The 14757-nt window shown below is 40.5% G+C and overlaps 1 protein-coding gene across 1 annotated transcript in view; it reads right to left on the bottom strand.

Annotated features, from left to right (window-relative positions):
- Positions 1-11983: 11983 nt before the first annotated feature.
- LOC115378667 (palmdelphin-like) overlaps positions 11984-14757 on the bottom strand; it is an 82459-nt gene continuing 79685 nt past the window's right edge. Inside the window, exon 6 of the mRNA XM_030079075.1 lies at positions 11984-12187. Coding sequence (XP_029934935.1) covers positions 11984-12187 — 204 coding nt within the window. The remainder of the gene's footprint in view (positions 12188-14757) is intronic.

Below are 14757 nucleotides of genomic sequence, written 5' to 3'. Positions count from 1 at the left end.
TGTCCAAATTACTCTTAAAGGGATAGTTCAGCCATTTTGAAAAATGTGATATTATTTCACTTGCCCTCTAGCTGTTCTGTAGGACAGCAGTGGTGCTATCTTCCTCTCATTGTTACTGAGTGCTGGATACTGGCTGGATTCTCTAAATGAAATGAAATCCAACATTACTGTGGTGGGAAAATTTGTAGTATATTTTAAAACAGCAACAACCACAAAAAACAAGAATGGAATGTACATAAAAGGATTCTGTCACATACAAAAATTAAATCCCAGGGTGCTTTGGGATTGAAGAGGTCATTTTCCAATATCTGGTTTAGTTCAGTTCAAAAAAGGAACTGCACTGGTAGGACTTCCTATTTTCATTGTTGCCTTTGGCATGATACATTCATTTTTCCAATGAATACAGCAACATAACATAACATAAATAGCCATGTTAATCCAATCACTTTACAAGTGTCTAAATGTACATACAGCTACTCAGTGCACACAGACAAGTTTTGCTCAAATGACTTTACAACTGCATATAGTCAGGTCCATAAGTATTTGGACAGTGACACAATATTTACACTACTCACAAAAAGTTAGAGATATTTGGCTTTTGGGTGAAATTTATGGAAAATATAAAAGTTCATGCTACAGTGATATTATATCATGAAAGTAGGGCATTTAAGTAGAAGCATGCACTGGTGATTTCCTCATCTCAAACAATTTCTTGAAACAAAAGCCAACAACAGTGGTAGGTATACCACAACAAAAATGTCAGTGTCAATAACTTGTCATGTGCCCTTGAGCATCAATTACAGCTTGACAACGACGTCTCATGCTGTTCACAAGTCGACTTATTGTCTGCTGAGGCATGGCATCCCACTCTTCTTGAAGGGCGGCCCTCAGGACATTGAGGTTCTGGGGTACAGAGCTCCGAGCCTCTACACGGCGACTCAGCTGATCCCATAGGTTTTCTATGGGATTCAGGTCTGAGAAAGTGCAGGCCACTCCATTTGAGGTACCCCAGTCTCCAGCAGCCGTTCCCTAATGATACGACCTCGATGAGCTGGAGCATCAAACACCTGATGTGAATTTTGCCGTTAAACTCCTTGTTAGAGAACAGCAACTTGTGCAAAAGGTACTGAAACACTGAACAGTTGGACATGTGCATTCAGAAGTTTACAGAAGGTCACATTAAGTTCACCTGTAAAGGTTATAATGCATTTTAGGTTCATCCTGAAATTTCACCCGAAAGCCGAATATCCCTAACTTTTTGTGAGTAGTGTATAATTTTGGCCTTGCACACCACCACAGTGGATTTGAAATGGAGTAATCAAGACATGATGGAAGTGCAGACTTTCAACTTTAATTTAAGGGGTTGAACAAAAACATGGCATTAAATGTTTAGGAATTAGTTGAGTTGAAGTCCGGGGACTGACTTGGCCAGTGAAGAATATTCCACCTCTTTGCTTTCAGTAACTCTTGGGTTGCTTTTGCATTGTGTTTTGGGTCACTGTCCATCTGCACTGTCAAGTGTCATCCTATCAGCTTTATGGCATTTGGCTGAATCTGAGCAGATAGTACAGCCCTATAAACATCAGAATTCATCCTGCTACTTCCATCAGCAGTCACATCATCAATAACACTAGTGACAAAGCTCCATTGGCAGCCATACATGCCCATGCCGTAACACTGCCTGCACCATGTTTGACAGATGATGTGCTCTGCTTTGGGTCATGAGCTGCTCCTTTCATTTTCCACACTTTGCTCTTCCCATCACTCTGGTACAAGTTAATCTTCATTTCATCTGTCCAAAGAACCTTGTTCCAGAATTGGGCAGGTTTTTTAGATGTTTTTTGGAAAGTGTAATCTGGCCTTCCTGTTCTTGAGTGACACCAGTGGTTTGCACCTTGCTGTATACCCTCTGTATTTATTCTCTTGCTCACGTCTCTTGACTGTAGATTTAGACAGTGATACACCTGCCTCCTCAACAGTGTTTTTGACTTCCCTCGATCATGTGATTGGGTTTTGTTCACCAGGGAAACAATTGTTCGGTCATCCACTTTAGATGTTCCCATGGTCTTCTAGGCCTTTTGGTGTTGCTGAGCTTACCGGTGCATTCCTTCTTTTTCAGGATATACCAAACAATTGATTTGGCTACTCCTAAAGTTGTTGCTATCTGTCTGATAGATTTTATCTGCTTTTTGAGCCTAACATTCATAATGGACCTGTTATAAAGAGGCAAAAGTTGTAGATGGCAGTGGTCTGTGAGGTCATTAAACACATCACCACAGGAGGATGGACAATTCTTTTCTCTAATGCTATTAGAGTTCTCATATTCTGCCCGAACCCGACGGGTCGGGCCTAAAATTTACGTGAATTTTTTTTTTTTTAAATAAAAAAATAGAATTATGTGTTCTGTTATTGATTATGACGTTTCATTTTTATGTGACTGGTGGAGAGAGTGAGAGACTGGATTGGATTTGGAGGCTAAACTTTCAGTGACAGACAGACAACCAGCTGTGCGAGCGCAGCGCAAACAAGTGAGAGAGAGTTGCAGCAGTATCCCGCTGTGCTGGCAGACTCGGCAGCAGGGACGGTTTTTGCTATGGGCAGTTGCACTGCCCATAGCAAACTGCATCAAGCGACTGCATCAAGCGACATCAAGCAACTGCATCAAGCGGGCCAGCCGCGGCACCGTCCGATACCGCGCCCACCCGGTCAGGTCTGCCGGATCTGACAGGTGAGCTGCCTGATGCCGGCCGGTGCCATGGCCGGCTCGCCTGATACCGACTGATGGTGCCGCCTGATGCTGACTGATGGTGCCGCCTGATGCCGACTGATGGTGCCCCGGTGCCGTGGCCGACCGGCGCTGCTAAATAATGGCGAATTTGGCGATTTTTTTTTTTTTTTTTCAGGCTTTATCGGGCTGTCGGGCCTAAAGTTCGGCTAATTAGTCGGGTCGGGTCGGGCCTCGGGCTGGCCCAGTCGGGCCCGGTTCGGGTCGGGTCTTAATTTTCAGGCCCGATGAGAACTCTAAATGCTATCAATTTTTAAAATTTCTCCCTCATGTCTCACTCATTGACCGGTCTTGCTTGAACTGTTGGCTACACTGCCCCCTGTGGACAGACGAAATGAATGCAGAGAACGTATGTGTATTTAACATTGCGTATAAATGAGTCTTAATGGTCAAGGGGCGATCACATTATGTTTGATTCATCAAAAAAAAAAAAAAAAAAAAAAGTGCTTGCCGCAATGAAAATAGGCATAGTATAATAGAGAACTGGATGGTGAGAAACTGCCTCCTCCATGTTTGATTTTCAGCGCAGGGGTTTCTGAGGCTTCTATTGATCATGCATGCAAATTCGCTGGTCAACAAAATTTCTCTTCAAATGGATATAAATACTTTTTTTTACCAACTTTGCATGCATTTGACTTTAAATTATTGGAGCACAAACAAGTGTGACTGCACCCTTACCACTTGGAGCATCCAGCCAGTATCCAGCACTCAGTAACAATGAGAGGAAGACAGCACCACTAACACCACTACTGCCCAACATAACAGCAAGGGATCAGTGAAATAATACCAGATTTTTCAAAATGTGTGGACTGTCCCTTTAACAAATGATTTTATTATTACAGCTCTCTGTGTCTGTCTTTAACAATTGCTCAATACAATGATTTTTTTCAGATTTCAACATTCAAGAAGATTGTGCTGGTGGTGTTCTTACTTGGAAATACAGGCTTCCAGGTTGCCTGGTAAAAGCTATAACAAATGTAATATTTCTTTTGTCAAGTCATTTGTCACATATAACAGTATCTTGTAATATTTCAGTTCTGTTTATATAGTTGTATTACTCTTAACTTGGACAACAACTTGAACACTCTGATTTACTTATGACTTCCTTGAACACATTTTCACATCACTGCATCATTTTTACAATGTAAAGTTTCTCTGCAAACATTAAGTTTGTTTAGTTCAGACATAACATTTATTGGCTAAAATGCCATTTTTAATCCAACTAACCTACATCTTCTCAAAAACGAGTAATAATAAAATATTTACTGTTACAGTTGTTATAAGATCACTTCTTTTGTTTGTATTGCTGGTTGCATCTTTCATTACTTTCTGCAGGCAGACTGAGGTATCGGTGCTGTAGACAGGAATATTGTGGTTTATTTGTGGCTGGGAGACTCGGTTGTAGGGTATACAATGTTCATGTAAACAGATTGACCTCAATAAGAATTTAAGTGGAGAATGGAGTGACATCAGCATTGCCTCATGGTTCCATAGTATATTACTCTTGAGTAATGTGAGTGGGATTTCACATGATTGTCTCTCAGTCTCTTTTCCAACTTACAGTATTATGTTTATAGAATCTCTCACAGTTGTTACTAGGTTCTTCTATGTCTGTAAGTGTTTTAAAGCTTTGAGTCAAAGCAGATGGTTGCTCACAGGTTGCTAAGAGCAACCTAGACACATGGTGCTAGCAGGATTCTGACTGTTGTCTCTTGCAACGGCAGCAGATTCCAGCATGCTCTAAACACTTTTCATTCTTAAAAATGTTGTTATATCAGCCAACAAAAATGACAGTATGACAGAGGTGTACGTTTTCTATATTGTGGTGAAATGCACAGTTGGGAAAAGATTACAGCATTAGGGTTCAGTTACTAATGCAGAAACTTAGCTGCCATAGTATATCTGCCAAAGTATTCAGCGATCAGTGTCTAAAGATCAAATAACCCAGTAACAATGTAGAGAGACATATATGCATCAGGAAAAAGCCTACAATGAGTGCAAACTGTGAAAGGGGCATTCATGTAAAAATTTAAATTCCCCATGTAGGAATCACCAGTGGGATCATAAGGACACAGCTACATCAGAATTAGGTAAATTACGAGGTCCAGCCAATCAATTCTGAGGTCTAGCCAGATTCCTCCATGCATGTAAACATCTTGTTTCCAGACAACATGTTCCCAGACCCCATGAATCACACTGTAATCCTGTGGTATCCGGCCATGTCGCAGAGATGATTTACCAAAGTCAGAGCTTGTCCCACCTATGGGCTAAGGCCATTGGTCAATGGTAAACCAATCATTAGCAGTAGCAGTAGGTTAACTGATTGTGCCGTAAGGCATCGCCACAACATCACCAACTTTTAGACTGGCTAAGTGTTCGTCTTTTCAACGTATCGGTGTTGTAACACTTCCTGAGAACAGAAGAAATGGCCAAATTTAGCTTTACTGTTGGTGACATCACAACTCTTCACGGCAGCGGCCATGTTTGTTTACTTCTCACCATGAAGGCGTCATACAGTTTGTTGACCAACTAATCAGGCGTCTCGCACAGATTCCAATCAAATCTACCCTTGGGAATGTGAGCTTTTCTAGACCTCAGGAATCGCCATGTAATTAAAAAAAATTGGATGTGGCACTTATTAAGGGCTGGATCCAGGCTAAACATAGCCATTTTAACACGACAATGGATCTTTTTCTTTTTTTTTTTTTATCATAAAAGTGATAGTTTGGCTTCTTACAGTAGGTACTTATTGGTCTATGTTAGTGTAGTACATCCACCAAGTTTGGTCCATTAACTCCTTCCTGTCGTGACAATGAGAGCTTTACTGGGAGTGTACTGCAAGGTACAGACTGGAAAACAACAGGATTTGGGGAAGCAACACAAAGCTGAAAACTTGTGTCAGAGGATGCACAAACACACATCTGTTTCGGTTTCACTCTCAACAGTCTTTTCAGTCCCCTGACTTCCAAAATGGTGGAACTGTTTTCAGCTGTAGCACTGGCACTGTGTCACCATGCAGTGGTGCTTTGCTCCCATATTCAGCAGGGTGACAGTGGCAGTGCTACAGCAGTAACCGCTTCTGCCATTTTGGAGGCAAGGAGACTAGAAAGAGCATTGAAAGTGAAACCAGAACAAATGTGTATTGTTGTGCATCCTTCACAGCAATGTTTCAACTTTGCGTGGCACTCAGAATTGTGTTGTTTTCCTGTCTGTATCTATTTCACTCATTTTGTAGCAGTACACTCCCAGTATAGCTCTCATTCTCACAACAGAGAAGGTTTTAATGGACCAAACTTGGTAGATGGATTACACTGGCATCAAGCAGCAAATACCACTATATGGGTAAGAATTCAAACTGTCTCTTTAAAACTTGACTGTGTCTTTTAAGTCTTTAAGCTGCTAAGCTTGTTTAATTGTGGTCAGTGAGACTCTGCAAGCGCACTGATAGACTGAGGTGAAGTGAGGCTTACTCCCTCATTTTGCCTTTTTAGAGGCTGATAGCCATTTGCTTCATTTGCTTTATGTCATAGCTTAACAGCTACTGTTATATAATGCCCTTTTAACAAACACCATATTTTTGCCTTCATGCTTTTTGTCAGAGGGGGATTGTCCAAATGCTTCATATCACATCATGAAATGTGAAATAAAACTTTGTCTTCAAACACATAAAGTCTGCCAGAATTATTCATATACATCTTTTATTGTTGCACTAATGTCTTAAACACTTGCATGAGGAATACAAAGAAAAAAGCCCCTCTATATTTTGCCATAAAGGGGGCAACAAAGCAAAGCCTCCTTCACAGCAGGGGATTTTCTGAGGATTTTTAAACATTAGCAAGCAAGTCTGGTGATTTATAAGCTGTACTGTAACAATGAAGCACACAAAACATAATGAAATGTAAAACAATGTAAAACAAGGTCAAAGTACCAAGCTCTTAGCTGCTTTTCAGAGCAGTTGGAAAATATCTAGGCTTGTAATTAATGATGAAACATTGCTTTGTTAAAATCAACCACTACCATATTTTATACTCAAGAATTTTCCTTCTTGAATTTTTTTTTTTTTTTTTTTTTTTTTTACAGAGCATAAGGGCATGGAACTGCAGTAAAGGGAAAAGTGCTTTGAAATGAATACTAGAAATGCCACTTAACATTGAAAAAGCCCAACATTTTTTCTTAATTTGTGAGTCTTAGAAAGGCATTTCTATAAAAAATAAAAACTTTAATTTGTAGGAATCAAATTTATTATTTGGGACTCACAAATTTGAGATATTTCTGATTTGAAAATTCAAGACAACATTCTATAAGTACGTGTTCATTGATTGAAATGACATCTCAAGTCAGAGATCTCACTGGTAATCCTGTGAGCACTGTTAGAGCACTGTGTATGTTCAAAATAATTACTTTAATACTTTTTAGGTTACCTAGGTTACAGAAATAACATTTTCTTAACTGAGAAGTACTCACCTTCAACTCTCGGTATATTACATTTTATATGCTGTGCCATAATTGTGCCCATCCGGCAGGTCCTGAAATATCATTTGCAGCAAAAAAAAGCACAGTACGAAAATACACTAAATATACATGGAGCAACGTAGCCTTTACTCTATAACAAAAATATGTTTTCCAATCTGATTTACATTTATAAAGTCAAGAAAATGTTAGCATGTGGACTCGACAATATATTCATCTAACATTCAGGCATCTTGGCAAACAAACACTGTCAATACGGTGTTTACTTTGCTTGTTTAATTTTCAGTCCAGAACCAGAGACAAATCTCAACATTTTTCCAGTACTGGCAGCTATCTTAGGGCATTTTCACACGTGCCTTGTTTAGTCTGATTGAATTGAATTCTGGTGCACTTATCCCCTTGGTGCAGTTTGTTTGGGCAGGTGTCAAACCAGGGGTGTATTCCAGAAAATGGGTTTAGTGAAATCTCTGAGTTTCTTAACCTTGAGATGAAAGAGTCTTTGGGCTTTCAATTCCATAAAGAGAAGTAACTTAAACTCTCGGTCAGTAACCATGATAACTTACCCTGTTAACCTAACCTGCTCGCTAAACGTTTTCTTCAACAAACCCTGAGTTTCTCTGTCTGTCATTTTGTTTTGTTTTTTATATGCTGCCCATCAGATTAAAGCTGAAAAATATTTAAAATGTGATGTAAGTTATTGCCTAACACACAGTCAGATTTTGCCACTTTACCATCCACTAAGGAAATGTGGTAAATGGTGAATTGAGAAATAACACTAAATAAAACTTTATTGTGTTAAGCTGTTGACTCTTTCCCCACACTGAATCATTTTTTTTTAAATGAGCACCATCAGCATACACATACATTAATATATCTGTGTCCACTAGAAAATGGAGGTGCTGCCTTTTGTTTACCTGTTGCCACAGTGAATTGCAGTATCAGAGCTCCATAGATGATGGCTTTTTCATTCACCATGCGCAAACTAAACCCAGAGTGAACATACTCAGAGTTGATTGAGTTGACTCAGATCAGCTGTTCTGGAACCAAAAACTCAGTTTCCCATCTCAGGGTCTCAGAGTTCAGAGTTAGAATCAGACTTTGTTAAAGCTGCTTTCTGGAATACCACCCAGCAGTCACACTCAGTTCAGACCAAAACCACCGGGCCGAGATCCTGTTGAGGAGGTGGTTTTGGCTCAACAACAAACAAACTCTGGAGTGGTTTGTTTGCAGATTTGACCCAACGACACGGCCATCATGCTTTTTGGGCTCAAGCAGCTTCTGCAGCTCAGGTGCATACTATGTACTTAATAACAGAAAGAAGCAACTCAGTAGCATTAGCAATATAGGAACAAAATGACATGGAGCAACAAGGAAATATATTGATATATAGCCCCAAACAGCAGTGCAATAATGAAAAAATGCTAAAGCTTCTAATGGCACTCCATCATCATGTTGGATACAGGACTGGCCAAATGTGTACAATCAAGGGAGACAGGGAAAAAAAACCTATCCGTAAACACTTCCTTTCTTCATCTTTCAATCTAGCAATATTCATTGCCATTTGAAATCAAACTGAACCAAATGAACAAAGCAACAGAGTGTCAACTACTCCACTGATTCTAATCACAGCAAACAGACTCCAGGTGTGAAAATGCCCTTAGTTTTTGCGCTTCTGAACTGGGCATTTTAGCCAGTTTTTGTGCATCATCATCAGGTTAATACTTTGAGTATCTCTTATTCTTCTTTGGATTCTGTCCATATGGCCACCAACATTGTCATTGTCTTGCCCTTTTTGTCCAAAACATCACAGAAGCAGAGTTTCGGTTATGTCACGACATGAAACAAACATTTGCAACGCTGCATCTAACTCAAATGAATGGATAAAACATTGACCACTGACGCCTTTCACTGCAAGCTGTTGCCTTGTTCCTTTTCAGTCGTTTTTTGCAAACTCCCCCGCCTCCCAGCGCAGAGCCATGGCACTCTTGCGTCTTCCTCCACTGTAGACCTCTGGAAACTGAGAAAGACAGCTGATCGTTTACCTGCTCTCAAAGCACTTCCTCCACCTCCTCCCTCTCCTCCTCCTTCTCCACCTCCTTCTCCACCTCCTCTCTCAGGTTATTAGACTGAATGTGGAATGAGAACAGTTTAACATGATCATGTTAACGCAAAGTGTTCTCACGATACTTTATGCCACAATAGTTTAAGTGTAACTAAACCTCAAAACCAAATCTCTGAAGCCTGGCAGTGGGAAAGGCAAGGATGACACCACCTGTTGTACTCTAAGGGTAGTGACATCACCAGCCTCCTAAGTTTAGGCTTCACAGAGATTTGGGTTTGGGGTTTAATTACTTTTTTTGTATATTAATGAGGGGTACATCATTGGATTATCAATGGATGCAAGTTTTATGTGAAAAATGCCAATGTCTTTAACCACATACCATATCTCTTTCACTATAACATAATACATAATTCTGTGCATCCCATATATCCCAAAGTGTGGGTCTATTTCACTCACAACAAACATTACAAACTTAAGGTGTTGTTGCTTCTCCATATTATTCTATTTCTTTGCATTAAGGATTTTGTCTTGAATGGAAGATTCAATTTTTTATGATTTAATGATGGAAACATCTCCATTGCTTCCTATCAGGGAAAATGTGTGAATAGGAGCTTACCCTGTGATCACAGGATAAAGCAGAGCGATCCATCCTGTATGCTGTTTTCATTGGTGATGATGGAGATGACTTACACTTCACTGGCACATCAACTAAGAGAACAAAAAAGACAACAGATCACTGTGAGCTTAAAATTGGACATAAAAGCGGCTATGAATCACAAGCATGTGCAAAGAGTATTTTCAATCAGATTGTTATTCTGTGGTCAGTATGCTGCCACCATACCTGAACTGTCAAAGGCTAAGGTGTCCATGTGGTTTGGCATCATCAGACCTGTGCTGAACCTGTCTTTGCCATACATCCTGGCCCTCTCTTGCCTTAGCTCTTCTTCTCTTCGCTTGACCATCTTGATCTTCATCCACCAGTGACATTTGGCTTCTTGAACGCAGCTTGAAGAATGGGTTGTTCAGGAACATCTTCTCCTGTGGCTGCTCACAGACCTTGTTGAGGGAGAACTCGGAGGCACTGCGAATGATCAAATTGGATGTCTCAAGGATGATGAGGTTAGAGCTGGTATCGTCAGCACACCACTCGCTGGACTGGGCTGCGACTGTATCAGTGTCATGTCTTTGGCTGGAGGGAAAATCATTGCTCGGCTCAAGAATTATGACATTATTAGCAGACACCTCATGTTTCAGTGGCCCCTTGGAAGGCGAGGATGTGATGATGAATGATGGCGTCAGTGGAGCACTGGTGGATCTGGGGACACTTCGCGATGGGGCGCAGTCTGTTGATTTGCCCATTTTAGAGAAGCCCTTCTCTCTCCTGAAGTTCTCCTCTCTCTCCATGGCAATGCGTATTTCCTTTTCAATGGGTGTTTCTGGGTCATCATATGTGGACCTGTAACTGGAATCATCCAAGCCAGAATCTTCAGAGCAAGGACTGAACTGGGTGTGGGGATATTCTCCAGCCAGATTCAAGTTCTCTAGATCATGCTCTCTCTTGTGAGGTCTTTCAATGTTGCGGACTGGTGTGTACATGAAACTGTGGCTGCTGTGGAACCGGGGCTGTTTGGTTGCAGGAGAAACAATCTGGTTCTTGGTTTGTTCCTCCATCTCCAGCCACTGCTTACGAGCCACCTGGAAGTCCACATGCTCTGTGCTAACGTTCTCACTCTTGGTCTCTTGTATGACACAGAAGTCTTTTGGTAGCTTCTTGGTGGCTTGGGGGTGTGCAGAGTAGTGGTGGTGGATGTTGTGGTTATGATTAGCATCTTTCTTGTTTTCACTCTCATCTTCAGAAATTTTGGTTAGACCTTGAATTGCTAAAGGGTTATATGTAACTTCTTGTGGAGGGGTGGGGAAGGAAGCAATGTCATCAGGTTGCTCCAGTACCTCTTCTTGCTGTGGGACCTCAAGTTGGACTTCTTCAAAGTTATTGTCATCCTGTTCTTCAATGTCTCTTACTTCAACCTTCTGCACGAAGAGCTCTTGGGCGCTTAGCTCGAGACTGTCCAAATATGAGTCATCATCTTCTTTATTTATAGAAGAGGAGAATATTGTCCTCCATTTTTCATCTGTCTCACTATCAGATGAAGCAGCTGCAATCTCAACTCTCAGACATTCATCTGTTTCATCAGCGTCGAGATCATGGCAAGATTCATTGGAAACATGACATGGCCTCTTCTCTAATGCACTGCTCCAAAATCGACTCCTCTGTGACGGGTGGTTCAAATGGGATTTCATGCACCATAGGGTCCTCTTCTGTGTCTATTGCAAGGTTTTGATAGTCATCATCCTCAGGATTAGGCACATTATCCTCAGGCTCTGGCTCAGGTTCCTGGATGTCCTGCCTCTTGTGATGAGCTTCATTCTCATAAACACTGTCAGCACTGGACAATGTGTCTGATACTGAGGAGTTAATGGACTCATTCCTGTTGAGCTCATCATGCCCTGTTTCTAATATCAAAGCTTCCTTTTGATCAGGCATTTCGGTGCAAGACTAGTATCTGAGCAGTCAGGTTTCTTGGGTTCATTTGGGCTGGTTGAAAGGTTGGTTAACATTGTGTCGAGCATCACCTTTTCCTCCAGGCAGTCTGATGAATCTGTCTCTAAACAAAGTTGTTCATCATCTGGATTTGCGTCCTTCCCTTTTCAGGTGAATCAGCTACAGCGACCTCCACTTCACAGTCTATTGCCGACTCTGATTGTTCAGTGGTTTCCATGGTGATACTGAAGGAGTTGTGATTCTCAGTTGTGCTGCAACCTTCCTTCAGTTCTTTTTCCTCCATCTCTATTGCTGCAACAGTAGCTTTCTGAAGAGAGGAGAAAAAGGAGAAACCGGAAGATATATTCAACCATCAGAAAGGGAAAAAAGGAATTGTTAACTTGTTCCTCTGCTGTATATGTTATTGCTAAGCAGAGCTAAATCTTACCTCATTCACCTTTACCCCATGCAGTGTATCCTTGATTTCATACTGTATTTTAAATCCCCTAGGGATAAGTGCTTTTTATTTACATATGCCTGTCCATCATGGCTGGATTATCTAAATTAATCATGAAAAAGTAATGTTTATTAGGTTACAATGTAGCAAACTCAATATTTTTTCCATATTAAATGGGTAATTTATAAACTACAACGTAAAATAGGTCTTACAGTAGTGCTGATATTACATTGATAATGATAAAAGAGAGCCAGTGTCTAATTAAACCACAACATGAATCAGATGTTTTAGAGCACCTTATAACCATGACCAGTGCTGAAATGCAAAAACTGAATTGTGAAATTTTAGATTTTTTTTCATTATTAATTTATTTCTGTCTGCGTAATTCAACAACATGATTATCATAGACAAGAACACTGAAATGGTTCAACAACACTCAAGGGCTATTTTGAATGTAATCCACCATGTGACTTTGACAGCCATGCAAATCCTCCGATCAAGCCTTGCAGTTCAATAGTCACTTTAAGTTATCAATTGGGGATGCTCGAATGTTCTGTACCAGCCAGCTGAAAACTTCAAATGTAGCTGTGCAGGGATGTGTCTGTGTTGTTGTTGCTGTGCTGAGTGAATATTTTCCTAAGTGGGTTATGTGAAAAGAGTGAAGACACATGGTGAAGCAGCTGAATTAGGTGTCTTAATATCTCTCTTTATGTAAGACTGCGGGATTGGGTCCTCCTCCCACACACTGCTGGATTGTCCCTGCAGATGATTAGGTGTGCCCCCACTCTGTCACAGAAACACACACACACAAGGGATGGTAGGGAGAAAAGACCATATGTAGGTGGAAATGTGGGTGGGAGGAAATACCTCACTCATGGATACAAATGCACACATATGCACACACGTTTGTATCACCACACTTGTGAGAACTCACACTGAGCACCTTCAAACCTTAACCTCTAGCCATAACGTAAAGGGAAATATACTTTGCCCATAATTCATCAGTGATTGAAGGCATTACTTGAAGGAGTACTTCATACAAAAATGATTTATTGATGATTAAGTTTTACTTGCAAGCCTTCATGGTAAACTTATATACTTTAAAAACAGCAGCTATCTCTGATCCAATAAAAGAAATGGTTCTGTAATTTTTTTATTTTACTATAGCAAAATGGTATGAAATGTTTCAATTATGAGCACTTGTTCCATGCCCAAGTGCGTCCATATAAGTGGTTCATCCAGTAACACCAAGCATCAGAGGATTTTGTGGAAGTGGCCTTTGCAGCAAGATTTGAGTGAAAACACATGTGTTTGGGAGACTTGAAGACTGAAGGTATGATGAGTGTGAGCTTTTTAAACAGAACATACAGAGTTTATGAAAACTAAAACTTCCTTTGCCAGGAATTCAAGGCAGTGCATATTGAGTATATGAAAATTATGCATTATGGATGAAGTATCCTGTTAAATTCAATTCAAATTCTAATCTTAATACCGAAACCAAATCCAAATCTGAAAAAGTCCCTTAAAGAAGTCAGGAGTGACATTAGGCTTTAGAGTCATGGTTCAATACAGTGCAAGCCTGCCACAGGAAGATTGTGATTGTGAGCTACTCATCATGGTCATCACCTAAACCGTGCCTGAAGTTGAGGATGCTGATTGGTCTGACTGTTTTGCAGCTTCCAATGATGCTTCATTTGGAGCTTGGCCAGACTGAGTCAAAACAAAATGATGTGTGAGGTCTGGCTGCAGTTATGACCAAACAAATCACCTCTTTTCTGTCTCTTTAAAAACAATGCACTGAGCACACATCACAGTGACAAGTTGCCGTGTTATTTACAGTGGTTTTCAGTCTGTCACAAATTTCCCTGTCTCATACACCTCAATTGAAGAACATATTATTCACAGTAAGGATTGGTAAGCTGGTATGTTTTGTTAATGTGCATTTTGCTTGGTAAAGTAACAAAAATAGTGTAGACATGGGGTGTGTGATGCAAGTGAGTGGGTGATGCAAATTCAAATCCCCCAGATTCCTGACAACAAAACTGATGGTTACTGACACAAACCCTGCTCTACCTGCTTTTGCTCTCAGGTACAATCAGGTTCATGGTCACCAAAATACTGAACAGGTATGAGTGAGAGAGAAACTTTTGCACCTAATATAAGTACCGACACAAAACTGCGATCCACCATGTACACAATGCAGACACACACACACACACACACACACACAAACCCCTCCCTCCTCTCAGAGAATGAGGAAATAACAGAATATGATCACTTCAGCATAAACACCAACTTGTACTGAGCAGGACACAGCTGAATCTTTGCTACCTTATTAAGTATTTCCTTTGCCACAGTCTGTATCAAAAGTATTGAGGTTCAGAGACAGTGATTTTCATATTGATTGCTTAAGAATATATTTAATTTTATTGTCAGTTGCT

Source organism: Myripristis murdjan, chromosome 20 (genome assembly GCF_902150065.1).
Source record: "Myripristis murdjan chromosome 20, fMyrMur1.1, whole genome shotgun sequence".
Classification (NCBI taxonomy): domain Eukaryota; kingdom Metazoa; phylum Chordata; class Actinopteri; order Holocentriformes; family Holocentridae; genus Myripristis; species Myripristis murdjan.
The sequence above is the reverse complement of the archived record's forward strand: the minus strand, read 5'-3'. Positions and strand labels throughout refer to the sequence as shown.